Here is a 17,336-nt window from a genome sequence, read left to right on the forward strand (position 1 = left end):
TTCTCTTATGCTAAGCTGCCTCTAGCAAAACAGACGTTAGGCTTCCCATTGAATGGAATTGAAGCATTTGTTGTATTTTGACCATTTTGGCACGGAGCATTTTTGTAATTTATTACATTTTAAATATTTTCACAACGTGTAGAAGTTGGAAGCTGCCCCACTTTCTGCAAAGGATGAAATGCATTCTTAATGAATTGAGAGCCAGTGCGGTGTAGTGGTTAAGAGCGGTAGTCACGTAATCTGGGAAACCGGGTTCGCGTCTCCGCTCCTCCACATGCAGCTGCTGGGTGACCTTGGGCCAGTCACACTTCTTTGAAGTCTCTCAGCCCCACTCACCTCACAGAGTGTTTGTTGTGGGGGAGGAAGGGAAAGGAGAATGTTAGCCGCTTTGAGACTCCTGAAGGGGAGTGAAAGGCGGGATATCAAATCCAAACTCTTCTTCTAATATATAACTCATCATCAATTGAAATTTAGATAGTAACAAATAATCATGCGAGGCTTTTGGGTACACAATATCCCTTGTGTTTTGTATATCTAAATTTTGGCAAGTGCAGTTTTTCAGGCAGTGCATTTCCTCAGCAGTGCTGCACAGCTCGCTTTCTACTAATGCTCATCATCAGCATGTAATATTAACAAGCAATTTTTGACAAGCACCTTCAGATTAATTACAGTCCTTTTGCTGATCCTTCTTCATTTACAGATCACTGATCCAATAGATCGTAATGCTTTTCAAATGAAGGGTTCTTAATGGATTTTTAAAATACGGCTTTTCTGGTAGCTCATACACTTGCAGTGGTAGAATTATCATTTTAAATGCTTGATGAAATTTTCGGGCCCTCATATGCATACAATATGAGAAGAAGAAGATAATGTATATAAGGTTTGTAATATTGTTAGGCTTAATGCTCGTTTGTTTATTTCACAGCAGTTATATCGCCTTTGATTCTAATAAAAGTGCTTTACAAAAAGAATAAAACAGTAAAATGGTCAGTAAAAAATAGTTAAAAACAAGTATTTAAAATATTCATACATTCAAAAAAAAGAAACCTGAAATCAATAATAAGCTGTAACACATGGTTAAACACATGACAACTTCTGCATGTCTGGATAGGCTTGCTTAAACAAAAATATATTTAGCAGATGATGAAAAGACTACAGTGAAGATACCCGCCTCGTGCCATGCATCCTTCTCTATGATTTTAACTTGAGTGTATCTGATTGATGATCTTCAGCCTGCATAAAAAAGTACTTTCTTTTATTTAGAAAAGTTAGCTTTTATATCTGAAAACAACAACACATTTTCCTAATAAAGTTAACTTGTTGCTCGACTTGTCTGCCCTTTAAAAAAAAAGAAAAAGCTTTGGGTTTCCCCCCAGAGATGTGGCAGTTAACTTTGGTCAGGAACTTTATGAAGTGACAGGGTAGTTTCACTCACACTGTGTGTTTCAGTCCTCAAGCAGACTTGATTCATACACCTACTGCTGGCAACTGCTTAAGTCAACCAATTGAGCAGTGACCGAAAAAGTGTTATCTCAGTTAGCCATTAGTCTTGCAATATACCCTCTTCCTTGAATCCTGCATTCAGAAACATTGCCCTGTGACTTAGTGTTACATTTAAAACTTCCAGACATTCACTTCTTCATTCCATTCATTCCGATCATTTATCGTCTAGCCTCTTGCCTACAGGGGACCTGTTTATAACACTGTGGAAAATACAGTGTGTACTCTGCTAAGTTTCTGTATGCAGTTCACTCTTAGTCAAGGAATGTATTTGCTTAAGATATTTAGGTTTCCTCTTCCATGTGGGTAATAGTTTTCACTGAAAACACCCTCAGATCGTTAAAGCCTAAGAGGAGTAATACAAATTACCTATTTTGTGATGGGAAATAGAGTTGGACTGGCCAAGCAAAGATAACGCTTCCAATTTGAAATCATGGAAGATTGGAAAATATATTGGATAATTATTTTAAACCATCTCAAGTAAAGATGACAAAATAGCAAGCGAGCTTTTGAGTTACTGAGAGTTTTTCTTTGGATTCAACATTCAATGAAAAGCACTGGGGGCATGTATCTATGACAGTATATAGTGACCTTTAGATGGTGATGCTGATTCTGGATGCTTGCTGCAGAATCACTAGGATAGTTTGGGCACAGAGCAAAAGATCATATGTTACACCATAGCAGCTTGCAACAACAAAGCAAAAGCCACTTTCCTTAGATGATATAAAAGCTAGCAATTATTCAGATCTGTCTCTAGCATTTTTGGGAACCTTGGAACAAAGTGAGCAGACAAAAAGAAAGAAAGAAAACATAGCAATGTTTATATTCATCAAACTGGAAATTAGTTATAAATAACACACAAGGTATGAAATGACTGGAAGATATATACATCATATTTGAAGGGCATGTTCACCTACTCTGTAGGCAAAAGTTTCATATAGGTATTTGTAAGTCTTAAATGTTTCTAATAAAGCTTTTAAATGGTGGAATAGCGTGAGATAAGTTTGTGGACTTTGCCTAAGAGAAGAGAACATGCTTTCCAAGCACACAGTAATAAAATATACTAATAATGCAATCATTCTCAGAGTGCCTGTCCTAGTGTAGCCAAAAGACACCATTCATATCAGCAAGCTTGGGAAATTCCGAGGCGTTTAAAATGACAAAAACACGCTATTTAGAATACTGTATAAAGAGGGAGGACATCAAAACACCCCACTGAGGGCTAACTGTGTTCCATGGGCACATATTTCTGATTGACTTGAGAGGGGCAGAAAATCGAGTGGGGAAATGCTGAAAGAGGGCATGTTTGGTTGGCCAGAAACCTTTCAGGAGCACTCCTCCCCATTGCACTGTTTTGTTGTAATTCCCACTTGTGGCTTCTGTTTTCATTCCTAGGCTATTTTATGAAATGTATTTCCAGGTTTTCATAGCCATGAGATCCACTGTTTCTGAAAGTGTACATACTATTTGCTTCCATTTCCCCAAGAATAGTTAGATGTGCTGCTGTCGTAGTAACATGTTTCAAAACATCGACTGATTTGTGAAGTAACCATTTAAAGAGACGCATTCCACTGACATGAACAATAAAAAAGTTCATTCATGCTTTAGGGCAATGGCTTTTTATTGAGTTTATATTGTTTCAAGTCAAACAGCTTCTGGCACATGTAATTATTTATAAGCTAGCTCACTTGTTTTCTAGTCTCATCATTTCCCCCCACCTCAACTCTGCTGAAGAGCATTTCTCAAGAGGCCATCTCTGGACTTTAAAAAGGTCTTGGCTTATTTATGGTTATAACCATTTGCAAAAACAAATGCCGTGAATTGTTTGATTACAACTTAGGTAACTGCGCCTAAATCCCATTTTGCAAGTATTTAAGAACTTAAGCTCCACTGATTTCAGCAGATCTAAAAGACAAAATAGACATGGGAGAACTGTCATCACAAACACACCCAAGAAGAATCCTGGTGGGTGGAGGGAGAGACAGATACAACACTGTACCTGTCTTCTTCCCACCCTCTGCAGCTAATAGCAGCCTGGAGTGAGCGTGATTTTTATATAAGGAGGAGAGTGCCATGAAAAGGAATTTTCAAAATTTCCTCCACTTTGGTCCCAATCCAGATTGGAGAGAGAGGGTTGTAGATGTAGAAATGAGAGGTGGAGAGGTTGCTTGTTTGGCACTGTGCTGTCAAGATGATCTGCACAACTGCCAGGCAACCCCCAGTTTTCCTCCCATTCTTGGAATTCAGGATATGCAGCAACTTGATTGTTCTTCACCCACTTTATGCAGTTCCAAGGTAAACAAATCCATAACAATTTGAAATCACTATGAATGCATTGCAACATTCTTAGCAAAATAATGTTAATTCAAACAACATTGTGTGTTGAGGACAGTTGCAAGGATAAATAAAAAATTCCTTCCAGTAGCACCTTAAAGACCAACTAAGTCTTTAAGGTGCTACTGGAAGGAATTTTTTATTTTGACTATGGCAGACCAACACGGCTACCTATCTGTAGTTGCAAGGATAGTTACCAGTGACTATTGATTGAAACTTCCAGAGTATCTAGGCAACAGAATCACACTAAATACCAAACTTACAGAGTGGTCTTCTTGAAAAGACAAACAGCGCCTTTCTTTAACCTATAAAACAGTTAACATATTTGAGTGCTCACATAGCATGCCAGCGCTTCATGTAAGAAAAATTACAGCCACATTTCCTTAAGTAGTTTGTAAGCAGATTCTTGGGGTGCCAGTAGGTAATGATGGTTTTCACATCTGTGCTGAATGTGGACCACAGGTCAAGGTTTATTTCCCTAGTACACCTCCGCATGTTCTATGTCCTAAACACCTGAAGATGAGTAAACCCTACTGAACTTGGCTGTGTAAACCAGCAGAAAATTGGGCTATAGGCTGGTCACATGAAAGAGACAGGACTTGTAGAAATGCAGTTGACTTGGGCTTCTGATGTAAAGTGTGAAGCACGTACTCTTTTCTCAAGGAGTGTCAGGGTGGTACATATTGAACTATTTATTTTAAATTTCTCCTAATGCATATTTCCCTAAGGATGTCATCATGCTGCAGTTTGCATGGCTGCCAACAGGTGGCACTGTGAACTAAAGGTAAAGGTACCCCTGCCCGAACGGGCCAGTCTTGACAGACTGTGGGGTTTGTGCGCCCATCTCACATCTATTGGCCGGGGGCCAGCGCTGTCCGAAGACACTTCCGGGTCACGTGGCCAGCGTGACAACGCTGCTCTGGCGAGCCAGAGCCGCACACGGAACGCCGTTTACCTTCCCGCTGGTAAGCGGTACCTATTTATCTACTTGCCCCCGGGGGTGCTTTCGAACTGCTAGGTGGGCAGGCGCTGGGACCGAGCAGCGGGAGCGCACCCCGCCGCGGGGATTCGAACCGCCGACCTTTCGATCGGCAAGCCCTAGGCGCTGAGGCTTTAGCCCACAGCGCCACCCGCGTCCCTGTGAACGCCACCCGGCACTGTGAACTACAGAGCTGCTAAGCCAGTGTTTTTCAACCTTTTTTGGGCAAAGGCACACTTGTTTCATGAAAAAAAATCACGAGGCACACCACCACTGTGTGCGGAGAGGGAGATGTCAGAGCCCCGCTGCTCTCTATGGGGAATCGGATGAGAGCGCACCGCCTGTCCGCTCTCATCCGATCCCATCGGATCTGATCCCCACCCAGAATGGATGGAAAATAGGGTGGATACAGTCCGGCGCCCGCCTAGTGGGCAAAAATTTGACATTTATTTTTTAAAAAATCTTTCGCATTTTTCAATTTTTCCCACGGCACACCAGGCAACATCTCGCGGCACACTAGAGTGCCGCGGAACAGTGGTTGAAAAACACTGTGCTAAGCCATCAGAGCAGGAATGTGAGGAGTAGGGAACTGGAGTTGCAGACAGGCTGGCATGTGGCCCAAGCTAAAAAACGAACAATCATGCAGCACAGACAGGCATGTGGCCCAGGCCAGCAAGCAGAGGTTTGATTATGTCTAAGGTGAAGAGTGATTTTGGTAAGGAGTGTAGAGAGGGAGGGAGGGGCTTCAGTAAGATGTGAAGTGGTAAGTGGCTTTGGCAAAGGGGCAAGGCTAGATGAGGTTGGTCACACACAAATCCAGTGAGGAGTTTTAAGCTATGAAATCTTTAGTTGCCCAACACCACCCCAAAAGCTGCATGGCTGAGTGAAGAATTAAACAAGTCTTCCCATTCCAGCTCCATATCTCTACACCTCAGCACTGCTCTGTGCACGAATAATTGAACCATCAAGACAAGTTTTCCTTACTGAACATGCCATTTTATAATGGTAGCTTGAAATTGGTGTTGAGAGAATGACATTCATGTTGTTGGGGCTCCGTCTTCTGAAATCACCATGCCAAATGCAAGGAATTTCTACTTTTATGCCAAACTGGCATAAACAGCTGTTTAAAGCCAGGTTGAGCAGCTTACAGCCAAATAATTTTGTCTCCTGTTTTAGTAGAGCAAATAATATTTAGCGATGGCGCTGAAAACTAAATGTGGAGATGTAACAGAAAATTAGCTGACAGTTCTCAGTGACTGCTATCATGCAGCAAATGTTAAGCCAGTTCTCATGATCATTTCCCCGATGCAACTCTTAATAAATGCAAACCTTAGTTTTAGTAATGACCTTTAGTAATGTGAGCCTTGATCCATTGAGATGCCATTCACTTGTGATGCATCTCCAAATCCCATTTTTATGCATTTTAAATCAACACACGCTTGCTCTGAATTTATGCATGTGCATAGAAGGAGATGTAATTTAAACACATCTGTTCAAATATGCATTTCAGATAAACTTGGTGCTGGTTCTCATAATGTGGCTGAGTTTTTGACGTGTATTATATCCCCAAAGTACACACCAGATGGTATTTATTAGAGATTTAATGGAAATGAAGTTTAAGGATGTTGAGCTTTTGTCTTAAGTCTCTCATTTTAAAGTCATAAAACAGTAATGATCTGAAGTTATAAATCTTTAATGAAGTTTTGTACAGGGTTTCATTTGTATGGCAAGTGTAGACTGTTTAAGGATAAGTAAGCCCAAATGGGGCTCCAAACTGAAATTGTGCCTTCAAAGAAATCAATGATGAAAGTTGGGAGCAAAAAGCATTTAGGGTACTTCTGCTTGCTGAGAAAGTTACCTCTAGAAGCCTCCACTACTGTTACGGAAACAGAAAGAAGACTCGTTTCACTCAGCATGCAATTAAAGCAGAGGATTCTGTAGATGATAGATAGATGATAGATAGATAGATAGATAGATAGATAGATAGATAGATAGATAGATTAACGCCACCATGTCAATAAGCCTAGAAGGAAAAAGCCAAAGGAACTTAGAATATCTCAGTTTATAATCAAATGTCTCAATTGCTGCCTAAATCTGAATTGTCCAGTTATTTCCTCTATTCAAAAATACTCTGCAGAAGAGTCCTTTCTGCCTGTTTTGTAGTATTTATAATATATTGATATTTAACATTTATTCATAGGATGGGAAATAAATTCTTCCTACCACTTGGCATGATATAGATAGGAAATTTACCAAGCATATATGTCAAACATGCTGTGGAAAGTTATCAGATGATGAATTACTTGATAGATAAAGCTTTTAGTGGCTCATTCAAATAACACACAGTACGACATGTTTCTGGAAGGGGGCAGCTCAGTACTTCAGGCGGATAGGTTAATGAAAATGTTCATAGTCAGGATGCTGAAAATCTGAGAGTAATGGTGATTAAAACAAAGATTCCCCATTGAAGGTTGTGCTTGAATGGTTGTATATTTGCAGTAGCCCACTTCTCTTTAAATCTTGGATTGCTGCAAATTTTGCTTCCTCTGTTTCCGAGTTCAGCCAGTGTGTGTCAAAGGTTACGTCTGATGGGAGCGAGTAGCCAAGAGCTTAGATGAGGAAGTCTTCTTTCTGGGAATTAGGTGGTAGTAGCGTGCCACAAGAGTTAAAAGGATAAGAGATGAAAAGCCTTGACAAAACACTGATTTGTGGAGTGGGTGGGCACCTCTCAGAACCCAAGCTCTAGTTACTGTGACCTAATGTGTCTAGGAAAGCATTGCCATCGCTTGTTCTTCCCTCTGGTATATGAAGCAATGGAAACAAATTGCATTTTTTAAAAGCCTGAAAGACATATTTGCATTTTAAAATATTCACTGTTTGTCGAGTGTTGCAGTGTGTTGTCATTACAGACTTTTAAAAGGAAATGCAACAGTGAAAAGTCATTTTGTACTTCGGTGAAACTAGAGCACAAAGGAAAGTGCCTGACAGATAGGCTGCAGTAATATATCAGCTGCTTATAGAATACATTTTACAATATATGAAACAATGTAATTGTTCTGCACCGGGAGCATGTACATGAATAAAAGATGTTAGCAGGTGTCCTGCCTGTGAGGAGTCTCCTGCTGATGTATTTATTGGAAGTATGAACATCATCAACAGATTTGCGTTTGTTAAAAGTAATCCAAACAGAAGGCTTAAATAATGAACTTATAATAGAACACACAATAACTTCCTTAAACTGGGTGGTATTCAACTATGTTTTACTCACAGTAGACACATTTCAATTACAGAGCAAGGATAAGTTAGGTCCATTTATTTCGGTAGTTTTATTCTAGTAAAACTTCCTTGAATACCGCATACTGAATTTATATTTTTTGTTTTTCGGTATGGATCCGAATGGTTTTATTTTCTGCTACTACAAAGTGTTTTATGACACACTTATACTGGCCAGAGGTAGCTTTCATTTAGGCTTTTCTTAAAGATGTGTCAGGCCCTGGTTTCTAAACATCTGTTTGTGCTTTTTTCATTTACTTGTATACTACATGGCACAATAGGAATACGGTATATAGATAGTTTGGTGTAGATGTTTGATTTATTCCCTCAGATAGTTAGCAAATGAAAGGGTGACACTCAATGCATATTTGTATCCTTTCACCAAGAATCATTTTCTGAATGCTGCCTCCATCCCAGATGGTAAAGCTTAGGACCATTTATATGAATGGAAGCAATACTAAAGATACCCTGGTCCCATGCAGGTTAGGGCTTTAGAGGTGAGAACCAGTCACTTCCGTTTGGGCAAGATCTTATAGAGCGTGCAAGATTTCATGCAATTTTGGGTGGGTTCTCACCCAAAAGTGAGGGAGGAAGCTAGGCTACAACATTTCCTTGACAGACTGATTTCTATTTGAAGAGGTTGTTTTTATAAGGATGAGCACTTGGTCATTCAATATTATTATTGCAATCTGAAGTTATGCAGCTCAGACGTGGGTTTACTAGCAGATTCTTTTTTGCACAGTGCTTTTTTGCATTTGGTTTAGGAATAGGTGCTCAATATGAACATACTGGAAATATTTTCAGACCCCTGGGATTGTTTTAAGCTTGCAAATTAGAATGCAATACCCCAACAGCTCCTTATTTTTTCTGAAGAAAAAAATATTTTTTTCTGAGAAAAAATAATAAAAAATCATAATTTAAAAAATTGGTCAAGAAAAAAGAGGATGTTGGAGTAATTTCATTTTTTCTTTTTTGAATTACTGACTTTTTACATCTTTTTAACTTTTAAAATGTGTTTGTGTTATTGTCTATAAGAATGTTAGGAGAACCATAGGGATCTTATGATTTAGGTCAGGCCTGCTGCTCTTCTTTATCCAAGTTTTCATTTTGTTTGGAAAGAAACATTTAGGGAGGGAAATGCATTAGTTTTTAATTTCCATTTTAGCACCAAAATTATTCCATGTCAATCAGAGAGGGTTTTTGTTTTTTTTCCTTGGATGGAACACATGTCATGGACATTTCACTGAATCTAGCATGACTGAAACTTACCATTCACGTTCCCATAGAAACTGGGAAATACACATGCAGTGGATGTCATTACCAATGCTGTAGGTATCACATGCTTTAGCTAATGCCAGCTGTGTCATTAAAATGACTGGTATAACTAAACTGTAACTGCTTTTTGTCAAATATAATGTGCATCTTATTAATCTTGGAGATGTCAGACAGTGCTACTTGCCATTCATTTGTAGAGTCGTATAGCTTGCCTCATTTAAGCCTGTCAGAGCTGCAAATCTTTCCCATGTGAAGCAAGGACAGAATTCAGAATGTTTCTGTATTATAATTTTGGAGTACATATTTATGCAAATCCTGGAAGAGCTCAAAAATATGTTCAGTATATGTCAGTGTACATTCTTGGATGTGCTGACATTGCACAATTACCACATCCCCTTGGTAGTCCACACCCCATACCCTAGAAGGGGAATATTCCAGAATTCAGCATACCATCCACACAAATGGTTTACCATCAACAGCATGGGTTAGAAAGGTCCCATTCTCTTCCAGTGTGCTTCCAATGAGTCTGGCTAGCCTGGAAGCCCTGGAAATTGCTGCGGAGAAATGCCCTGAAGTATTGTAGTCTAGCTGGTCATTTGCTTTCAAAAATGATACCTTCCTAACCTCGTCCTTGGTCTCTGGGCAGACATCTATGTTGCAAATATAAAATGGTTTAACTGTTACAGCTTCCCTGAAAGAACCCTGAGTATTTTAGTTTTTTGTATCATGCCGAGAATGATCTCTTAGAAATTCTAAGCTTCCTTGCAGAACTAAAATTTATGGGTGTATTGGAGAGAAACCATGACAGTTAAGCTAGTTGAATTTTGTAGTTTGGGCTTTTCCTTATATAAAGCTATATTTAATGGTTGTCAGTTTCCATAGGTAAATGCTTTGTATGTTATGCAACACACTAAATGCCTAATATTTTGCTAGGGGAAGAAGCTAATATGTCCAGTCTTCAGCTTAACACTTCTTGTTTTCATTCGTTTCAGAGTGCCTGGAATAACAATTGCCACAGACATCATTTGTGGGTTTCCAGGGGAAACAGATGAAGATTTTCAAGAAACCATGAAGCTTGTAGAAGAGTACAAGTTTCCAAGTCTTTTTATTAACCAGTTTTACCCACGCCCTGGGACTCCTGCTGCAAAAATGCATCAAGTTCCAGCCCAAGTAGTAAGTGATCTCTCTCCCTCCTCCCCATCTTTAAAGGACAGCTCATCTTACGTGAGATGTTAAGATGTGTATACATGGGTCAGTAGTTACCAGGAATTTTTAAAAATTATTATTATTATTTTACTTAGGAGTTTCATTTTCACAGGAGATTGAGGAAGTGATTAGAGTTTAGTTTCATTAGTTTCATTGGCCTCATTCAATTCAAACTTTTGTTAATGCCAGCCATCATCCAGTTTCAGTGAGTATGTTTTCTAATCATTTAATTTCATATTAAAACAAGTTAACACAATCATACACACGAAAAGGTAGAGATTTACACAGAGAAATAAGGAAATTGAAAGGAGGTGGCAAAGTTATGTTGTGTGAATAGAGTTCCACTTGCACAATTTTGGGTCTCATTTTGCCTCTTTAAACTGTGTTTCTGGTAAGAATCTAATAATTATAAAGAGACTGTAGATATACTTCCCACACACACACCTTTTCTACATTTCTGCAGATTTGTTATGCAGACCAATACTTTCATACATGTCCACTATAATCCTTTGCCAGATATAATAAGTCAAATTATATTAATCTTAGTATATATCAAAGGTCAGATTTGCATGTTTCATTCTTCTGATCTGTGGAGGCCTGCTTCACAAATATCCACCATGATCGCATAGCATTGTAAAATAGTACATCACCTTTCAAGCTCTACAGTAAAATCTATTAGGAATTTTGCAAATAGTGTTTATAACTTTGGGGCTTTCAGAAACATGCTTATATCTGGTCAGAAAATTATGCAACCACTTTGTGTTTATCAACCTTGTTGCTCATTCCTCTGGGTTCCTTTTAATGTGGGAAGTAATTTAATTGAACAAGATGGCATCAACTCTATTTTAATTCATACAGAGAGGAGTTTGTGGGTTGCTGTTTTTTTAAATTGCTTTTGGTCCCAAAGCTTTCAAAGCTAAAAACGATAGTGTCAGTTAATATTAATGTGCATTCTTTTAGTGAGTTTAATTTGAGTTTCATCCATCCAGGGACAGTCTTTCACAAAAATGAGAAAAAGTTGGCTTATTAACCCGTAGTATTTGGTATATAGCATGAAAGTTGTCTTAGACCACCCCTGTGAACTTGAGGCACTATCACATAATCTCAGTGGCATAATAGACTGGCAGTAAATGTCCTGTGATGATGGGAACTCTGCTCTCTAACAATCCCTTAACTGAAATTAATCCATTTTCTGGCTCCAGTCCATCACAGAGTAGCTGGGGCTGTGTGTACATAAGCCTTTTTAAAAGCTGAATTTCTGCAAATCAGCTGTTTGGTAAGAGGAACAGGCTGGTTGAAGGACAGTTCAAACGTGTTATTAGTGAGATTTCAGCTTTTAAAAAGTTTTTTATGTACATGCAGCCCCAGCTGCTGGATTTATTTCAGAAATCATGTATATTGCACCCATTTGAACCTGTTGTCCTCTATCCAGCTAAGGATATACTCACGGAAGCCCGCTTCCACGCATGTCAGTGAAATCAGGACATGAGGACATTGTCTTTATACAGTTGGCACAGAATCTATCCCTGCAAGTTCCAGATTCCCACCTTGACGCCAGTTTGTGCCCCACGGGGTTTGAAAGAGGGTATCTGGCATCAGGTTAGCACAGGGTTCTGCGGAGGCCTCACTTCTAAAAGCCAATCAGCTGCTATAAATTCAGGACCACCTTGCAGCTGCATCACTGCTGTCACCAACATACCTGCTCGCCCACCTTCATTTTATTCTTAATTTGAAGTTATGTTGGTGTACACAGCTGTGTACTAAGGCTTGCTGCAAGGAGGAAATTTATCTAAAGGTATAATTAGGCCCAAGGGACGCGGGTGGCGCTGTGGGCTAAAGCCTCAGCGCCTAGGGCTTGCCGATCGAAAGGTCGGCGGTTCGAATCCCCGCGGTGGGGTGCGCTCCCGCTGCTCGGTCCCAGCGCCTGCCCACCTAGCAGTTCGAAAGCACCCCCGGGTGCAAGTAGATAAATAGGTACCGCTTACCAGCGGGAAGGTAAACGGCGTTCCGTGTGCGGCTCTGGCTCGCCAGAGCAGCGTTGTCACGCTGGCCACGTGACCCGGAAGTGTCTTCGGACAGCGCTGGCCCCCGGCCAATAGATGTGAGATGGGCGCACAAACCCCAGAGTCTGTCAAGACTGGCCCGTTCGGGCAGGGGTACCTTTACCTTTACCTTTATAATTAGGCCTGGCTCTGAGCAGATTTTGCCTTCCTCCCAGCAGTTGTTGAGAACCTGCCACAAGCTTGTTGCAAGTGGGAGAGGAACTTGGCAGCATCCATGGTGGAGTTAAGTGGGAGATGGGCATCCTGAGGGAATGTTTTGGGGTGCTGCTTGCTGCCCACACCCTCAATTTGGCTAGCTGGTAGGCTGCCATACTCTGAAGTTGCCTGGGGTGCCATGGTGGACCCATAGGCTGGAACTGGGACATTGGCAAGTATAGTTTAGCTGCCCAGTGATGGTATCCTCAGCCTACCCTACACTAAACTGTGTGCACTGTAACCAGTGAAGTTGTGGACATTTTAAACACACATAATCCTCTGCGTTGTTTCTTGCTGTCACTCACGCACATGTTTCAAAAAGTTGGTTAACAGTAATCAGTGTAAACTTACAGTAGGATTGCCACAGTCAATTCATTCATTGCATTAATCACAACATAGATACAGCAGCAATAAAAAACTTGGTGGAAAAGTTCTGATTTCCACAACATGAAACTATTAAAAATGAGCTTTCCAACCTGAGCACTAATATGTGAATGAAGCATATTTTTTATTTGCAGTCAAATAGTGCTAGGATAAAAATAGGTTTCCTACGGCTTCATCCAACATGTAATAATTTTGTTTTTCAGTTCTATAATGCTACGTTTCCTTGTTTTTCTACAGAAAAAACAGAGAACGAAAGAACTGTCAAGATTGTTTCACTCGTACAACCCATATGATCACAAGGTAAAAATAAATTGCAGATTTTTTTTGTCAGTAATACTACTCTGCTAATGATGATGGTATACACACCTTTTAAGCTACTAAAGAATGTACAACCAGTTCAACCCCTGTGGTGACCTTGGGGGTGGTTCTTGTTGCTTGGGGACATGCTACTGCTAGGATCAACCTTTGAGGATAGAGCTACGTACCTACTGTGTAAAAAAAACAAACCACCCTTTACCTTTGGTTGGAGTTTAGGGCTATCCTGTTTACCTGGACCAGCCCGTCATTGACTCTGATGAATCATTTTACCTACTTGTATGAATAAAACACCACTGACTCTCTGTTAGGACCACCTATGGGTTTTCCCTTTCCTTCCATTCCTTGGTGTAGTTTAATTTGAATTAGGTCATTAGAGATCAATGGGGTCTTGATACATTTTGCTCTGCACATTTTCAGACCAACAGCAGTGGATCTTATGTCAATCAGCACCATTCTGAGAAGGTTATTTTCTTTTATACTCCTCTAGCTAGGATTTGTACCCTTTGGTGAAGTTTCCATGGGGAGGCCTTTTGCATTCCTCCTCTGCACCAGCCATAATTGAACAGCTGTGTGTTGGAATAATTCAAGCACTTGGCTTTCTTTATGTGTCTAAAACTGATTCTCAAACTGTAAAATATGGATGTTAACCCACTGTAATGAATGCATCTACTGCTTTATGGGGAATCCATTTCCAGCACAGATCCTTCCCATCTCTCTAACAGTGTATGTGGGCAGTCACATCATCCTGAGTGGAGGGAATAATGACACACCCTACACTACTGTTCACAACTGCAGAAGAATCTCAGAAATCATGGTTACCTGTCCATCAACATTGTCTTGAATAGGCAAAAGCAAGAACATACACTGTCTTGAATAGGTAAAAGCAAGGTAGCTAGTGGTAGCCATCTGGAAAACAGATAACAATACGGCCCTGTCAGGTAGCAATGACATGTTTATCACAATTTTGGTAATTCAGGTTTTTAAATGAATTTGATAAGGAGGACAGTCATCAGTCTAGGATGGTTCCTACCACTGGCTGGTCAAGGGGGTGGCTCCTCTCACTGGCTGGTCATGTACTGTGGTTTCTCACTGGGCTCCCTATGAACCCAGTGTGCTAGAGCCCTACCTTGTTCCCCCCTTTCTTTTCTCTTTTCTCACCTTTGTTGCTCTTCTGTGGTTTCTTTCCCTCCCCTCCCTTCTCTACCCACCCTCTACAGCAGAGCTTTCCGTACTTTACATGCTGGTGACACACTTTTTAGACATGCGTCATTTTGTGACACAATAATTCAGTTTTACTAGCAAATCGGAGGTTAAACTCACCCCTTTCCAGTCCCGGGAGGAGCATTGGGAGTGATGGTGCGACACGCCTACACACTGCAGCCAACACACTAACATGTTGCGACACACAGTTTGGAAAGCTGTGCTCCACAGTTTTAGTGGCTGGATGGAGTGAGAATTGGAGGCTGCTTTGTGGTGTGCAGGAAGGCCTTATCCTATAGCCACACCTCGACCATGGTGGGCCAGCCATCAGAGAGTGAGACCTCCCCCCATCTGTTCCTTTTAATTGTTGGCTTGTAGATTCTTACATTTTGAGCTAATAATTAAATGTGTTATGACTGCTGGCTTATTAATTTTGTAGGAGGAGGTTTTAGAAGTTTTAATTTGTTTTATTATTAATACTGTCTTCTGGAATTTTGGGTACATAAATCTCCTTGAAAGAGCAGGACACACAGAAAGAGAGGCATATGTAAAATGATATTAAAGCAGTAATTGTGCTTATATAGGTGTAATTGTGTAATATATAGGTGTAAAGGTGTAAATTGTGAAATGTTTTTAGCTAGTGTTCTTTTTTTGCTGTGCAGTCATAGGCATCATGCTTCAAATGGTAAAGCTTGTGTAAATTGATTAATGGTTCTTTTAAAAAGATTGACAACTATGAGTTCTGAAGGGAGTTTTGTGATATGGAAGTGTTGAAGTTAAATGTAATAGTAGATCAATTAAGATATAATAAAGAGAATCAACTGAAGAGGCAAAGCTTTGATATTTCCCCCCTTGTCTAAATTCCCTGGTGGCACAGGGTTTTTTCTCTCCATTCACAGTACAAGAAAATTCCATTATTCTTTTATTAGCACTCTTATTGGAACTGGGCCATTTGTAACCTCTGTTGCCTCCTTGCACATATCCTTTGTGGCGCTATATCAAAGTATCTTCAACTGTTTTCGACTTCAGTTGTGAGTTTATGCACTTATTTTACTAATGACTCATCAGGAGGTGCGGAAAAAGAATATGAATTCTTAAGACTTGTTCTTTTGATCTCTGTTTTAGGGCCTTTTATAAATAACAAAACTTGCAGAATCAAGTGGCAAATAGTTTTTTCAAGATCACAGGCTTGTGTAAGGGTTTGTTGGGAGGAATGGAGGTAGAAAAATAAGAGAAGTGCAGCAAGATGAAAAGGCTGTGTTCTAATGTCCCAAATCATCTCAACTCAATACAGTACACTGTACGTTTATATCTTGCTGTGTGTCCATCTGAAACACTCCATTTTCCTTTTGTCATTCTGCCTACCAGCTCCCACTCCCCTACAAAGCAGCTTCAATATACCAACCCTCTGCTATTGTTTTTTAGTTTAAACATTTGCTGTAACCTAATCATGTTCACATCACATTAAATTTTTTTAGGTTACAGTTTCTGTAATTCAATACATTGATGCAGCTGCCTTGTGGCAGCCCAGCAAGTTAATTTACTTCACATATTTTTAGCTCCTAATATTTTCCACAGATTCCATTTTTAAAGTGTAATTTCTTACATTTCTTGGAAGTAAGCTAGTTACAGTGACTTTAGCGGAGCTTATTTCCACATCATGGCTATAATCCAACAAAATCCTAATCTTTGAAGGGAGGGTGTGCCTTTCTCTCCTTGCTTTCCCTAGCACAATTTCAAACTGCTTTTAGTATAGTTTATTTGTGGTTTTGGTTGGTGAAGCTACTGAGTTAGAAAGGACATCAAAACCCCGGGTGTGCTCACAAGACTCTGAATTAGAGCCAAAGTGTTTTGGACAGTGCTAGAAATATTTCCGCATGCAATACCAACCATAAGATGTAATAATTGCATAGTATATGTATATCCTCATAGCTGCAGGGTATTTCCCTGTTTGCATTTAGAAATTTGTCTCTTGGGAGTTTCTGTAGTCCGGTACGTAGGACTTCCATTCCCACTATGTTCAGGGAGAGAGAGAGAGTAGAAAACCATTAAGAAAGCTGGAGGAATGGAGTGGCTATAGAAAGGCAGAGGTTGTGTTTCAAATTCTGTCTAGTCTGTTATCCTTACCAAAGACACCCCAGGGAAATATTATTGTTATCCATGTGGATAACAGTGCATACCAAAAGTGGGGAAGAGAAATGTCCAAGGAATTTCTGCACCTGTTTGTCAGAGATCATATATCCTTAGGAGCAAACGCCTTCTTGATAGCCGCCCCCAGACTTTGGAATTACTTGCCATCGCTGGCAGCCTTCTGCTAGCAGACAAAAACATTTTTAGGCAGACATTTGGCTGCTAGGCGTTGGTTTTTAGTGGTGGTTGTGTTACCGTTTTACCTATCTTCTTTCCATGTTTTTACTTTGTACCAAATTGTGTTTATTATATTTCATTGCATTTGCATAGTTAGCTGCTTTGAGCATTGGGTAGAAAGGAGGAGTGTAAATTTAACAAATAATAATAAGCATAAGCCCTTATTTTTAGTAATGTCTCAGGATTAGGATGGTGGGAAGCTGTCTCTTCACTGACCGTGGAGCTTCTTTGTTATTTTTTGT

The 17,336-nt window shown here is 40.0% G+C and overlaps 1 protein-coding gene across 4 annotated transcripts in view; it reads left to right on the forward strand.

Moving 5' to 3' along the window:
* CDKAL1 (CDKAL1 threonylcarbamoyladenosine tRNA methylthiotransferase) overlaps nt 1-17,336 on the forward strand; it is a 229,161-nt gene that overhangs the window by 160,589 nt on the left and 51,236 nt on the right. For all 4 annotated transcript variants that reach the window (XM_082234990.1, XM_082234989.1, XM_082234991.1 and 1 more), the window contains 2 exons: nt 10,354-10,534; nt 13,447-13,509. In XM_082234990.1, the coding sequence (XP_082091116.1) occupies nt 10,354-10,534; nt 13,447-13,509 (244 nt within the window). The remainder of the gene's footprint in view (nt 1-10,353; nt 10,535-13,446; nt 13,510-17,336) is intronic.

This window comes from Podarcis vaucheri (assembly GCF_965113315.1).
Source record: "Podarcis vaucheri genome assembly, chromosome: 8".
Taxonomy (NCBI): domain Eukaryota; kingdom Metazoa; phylum Chordata; class Lepidosauria; order Squamata; family Lacertidae; genus Podarcis; species Podarcis vaucheri.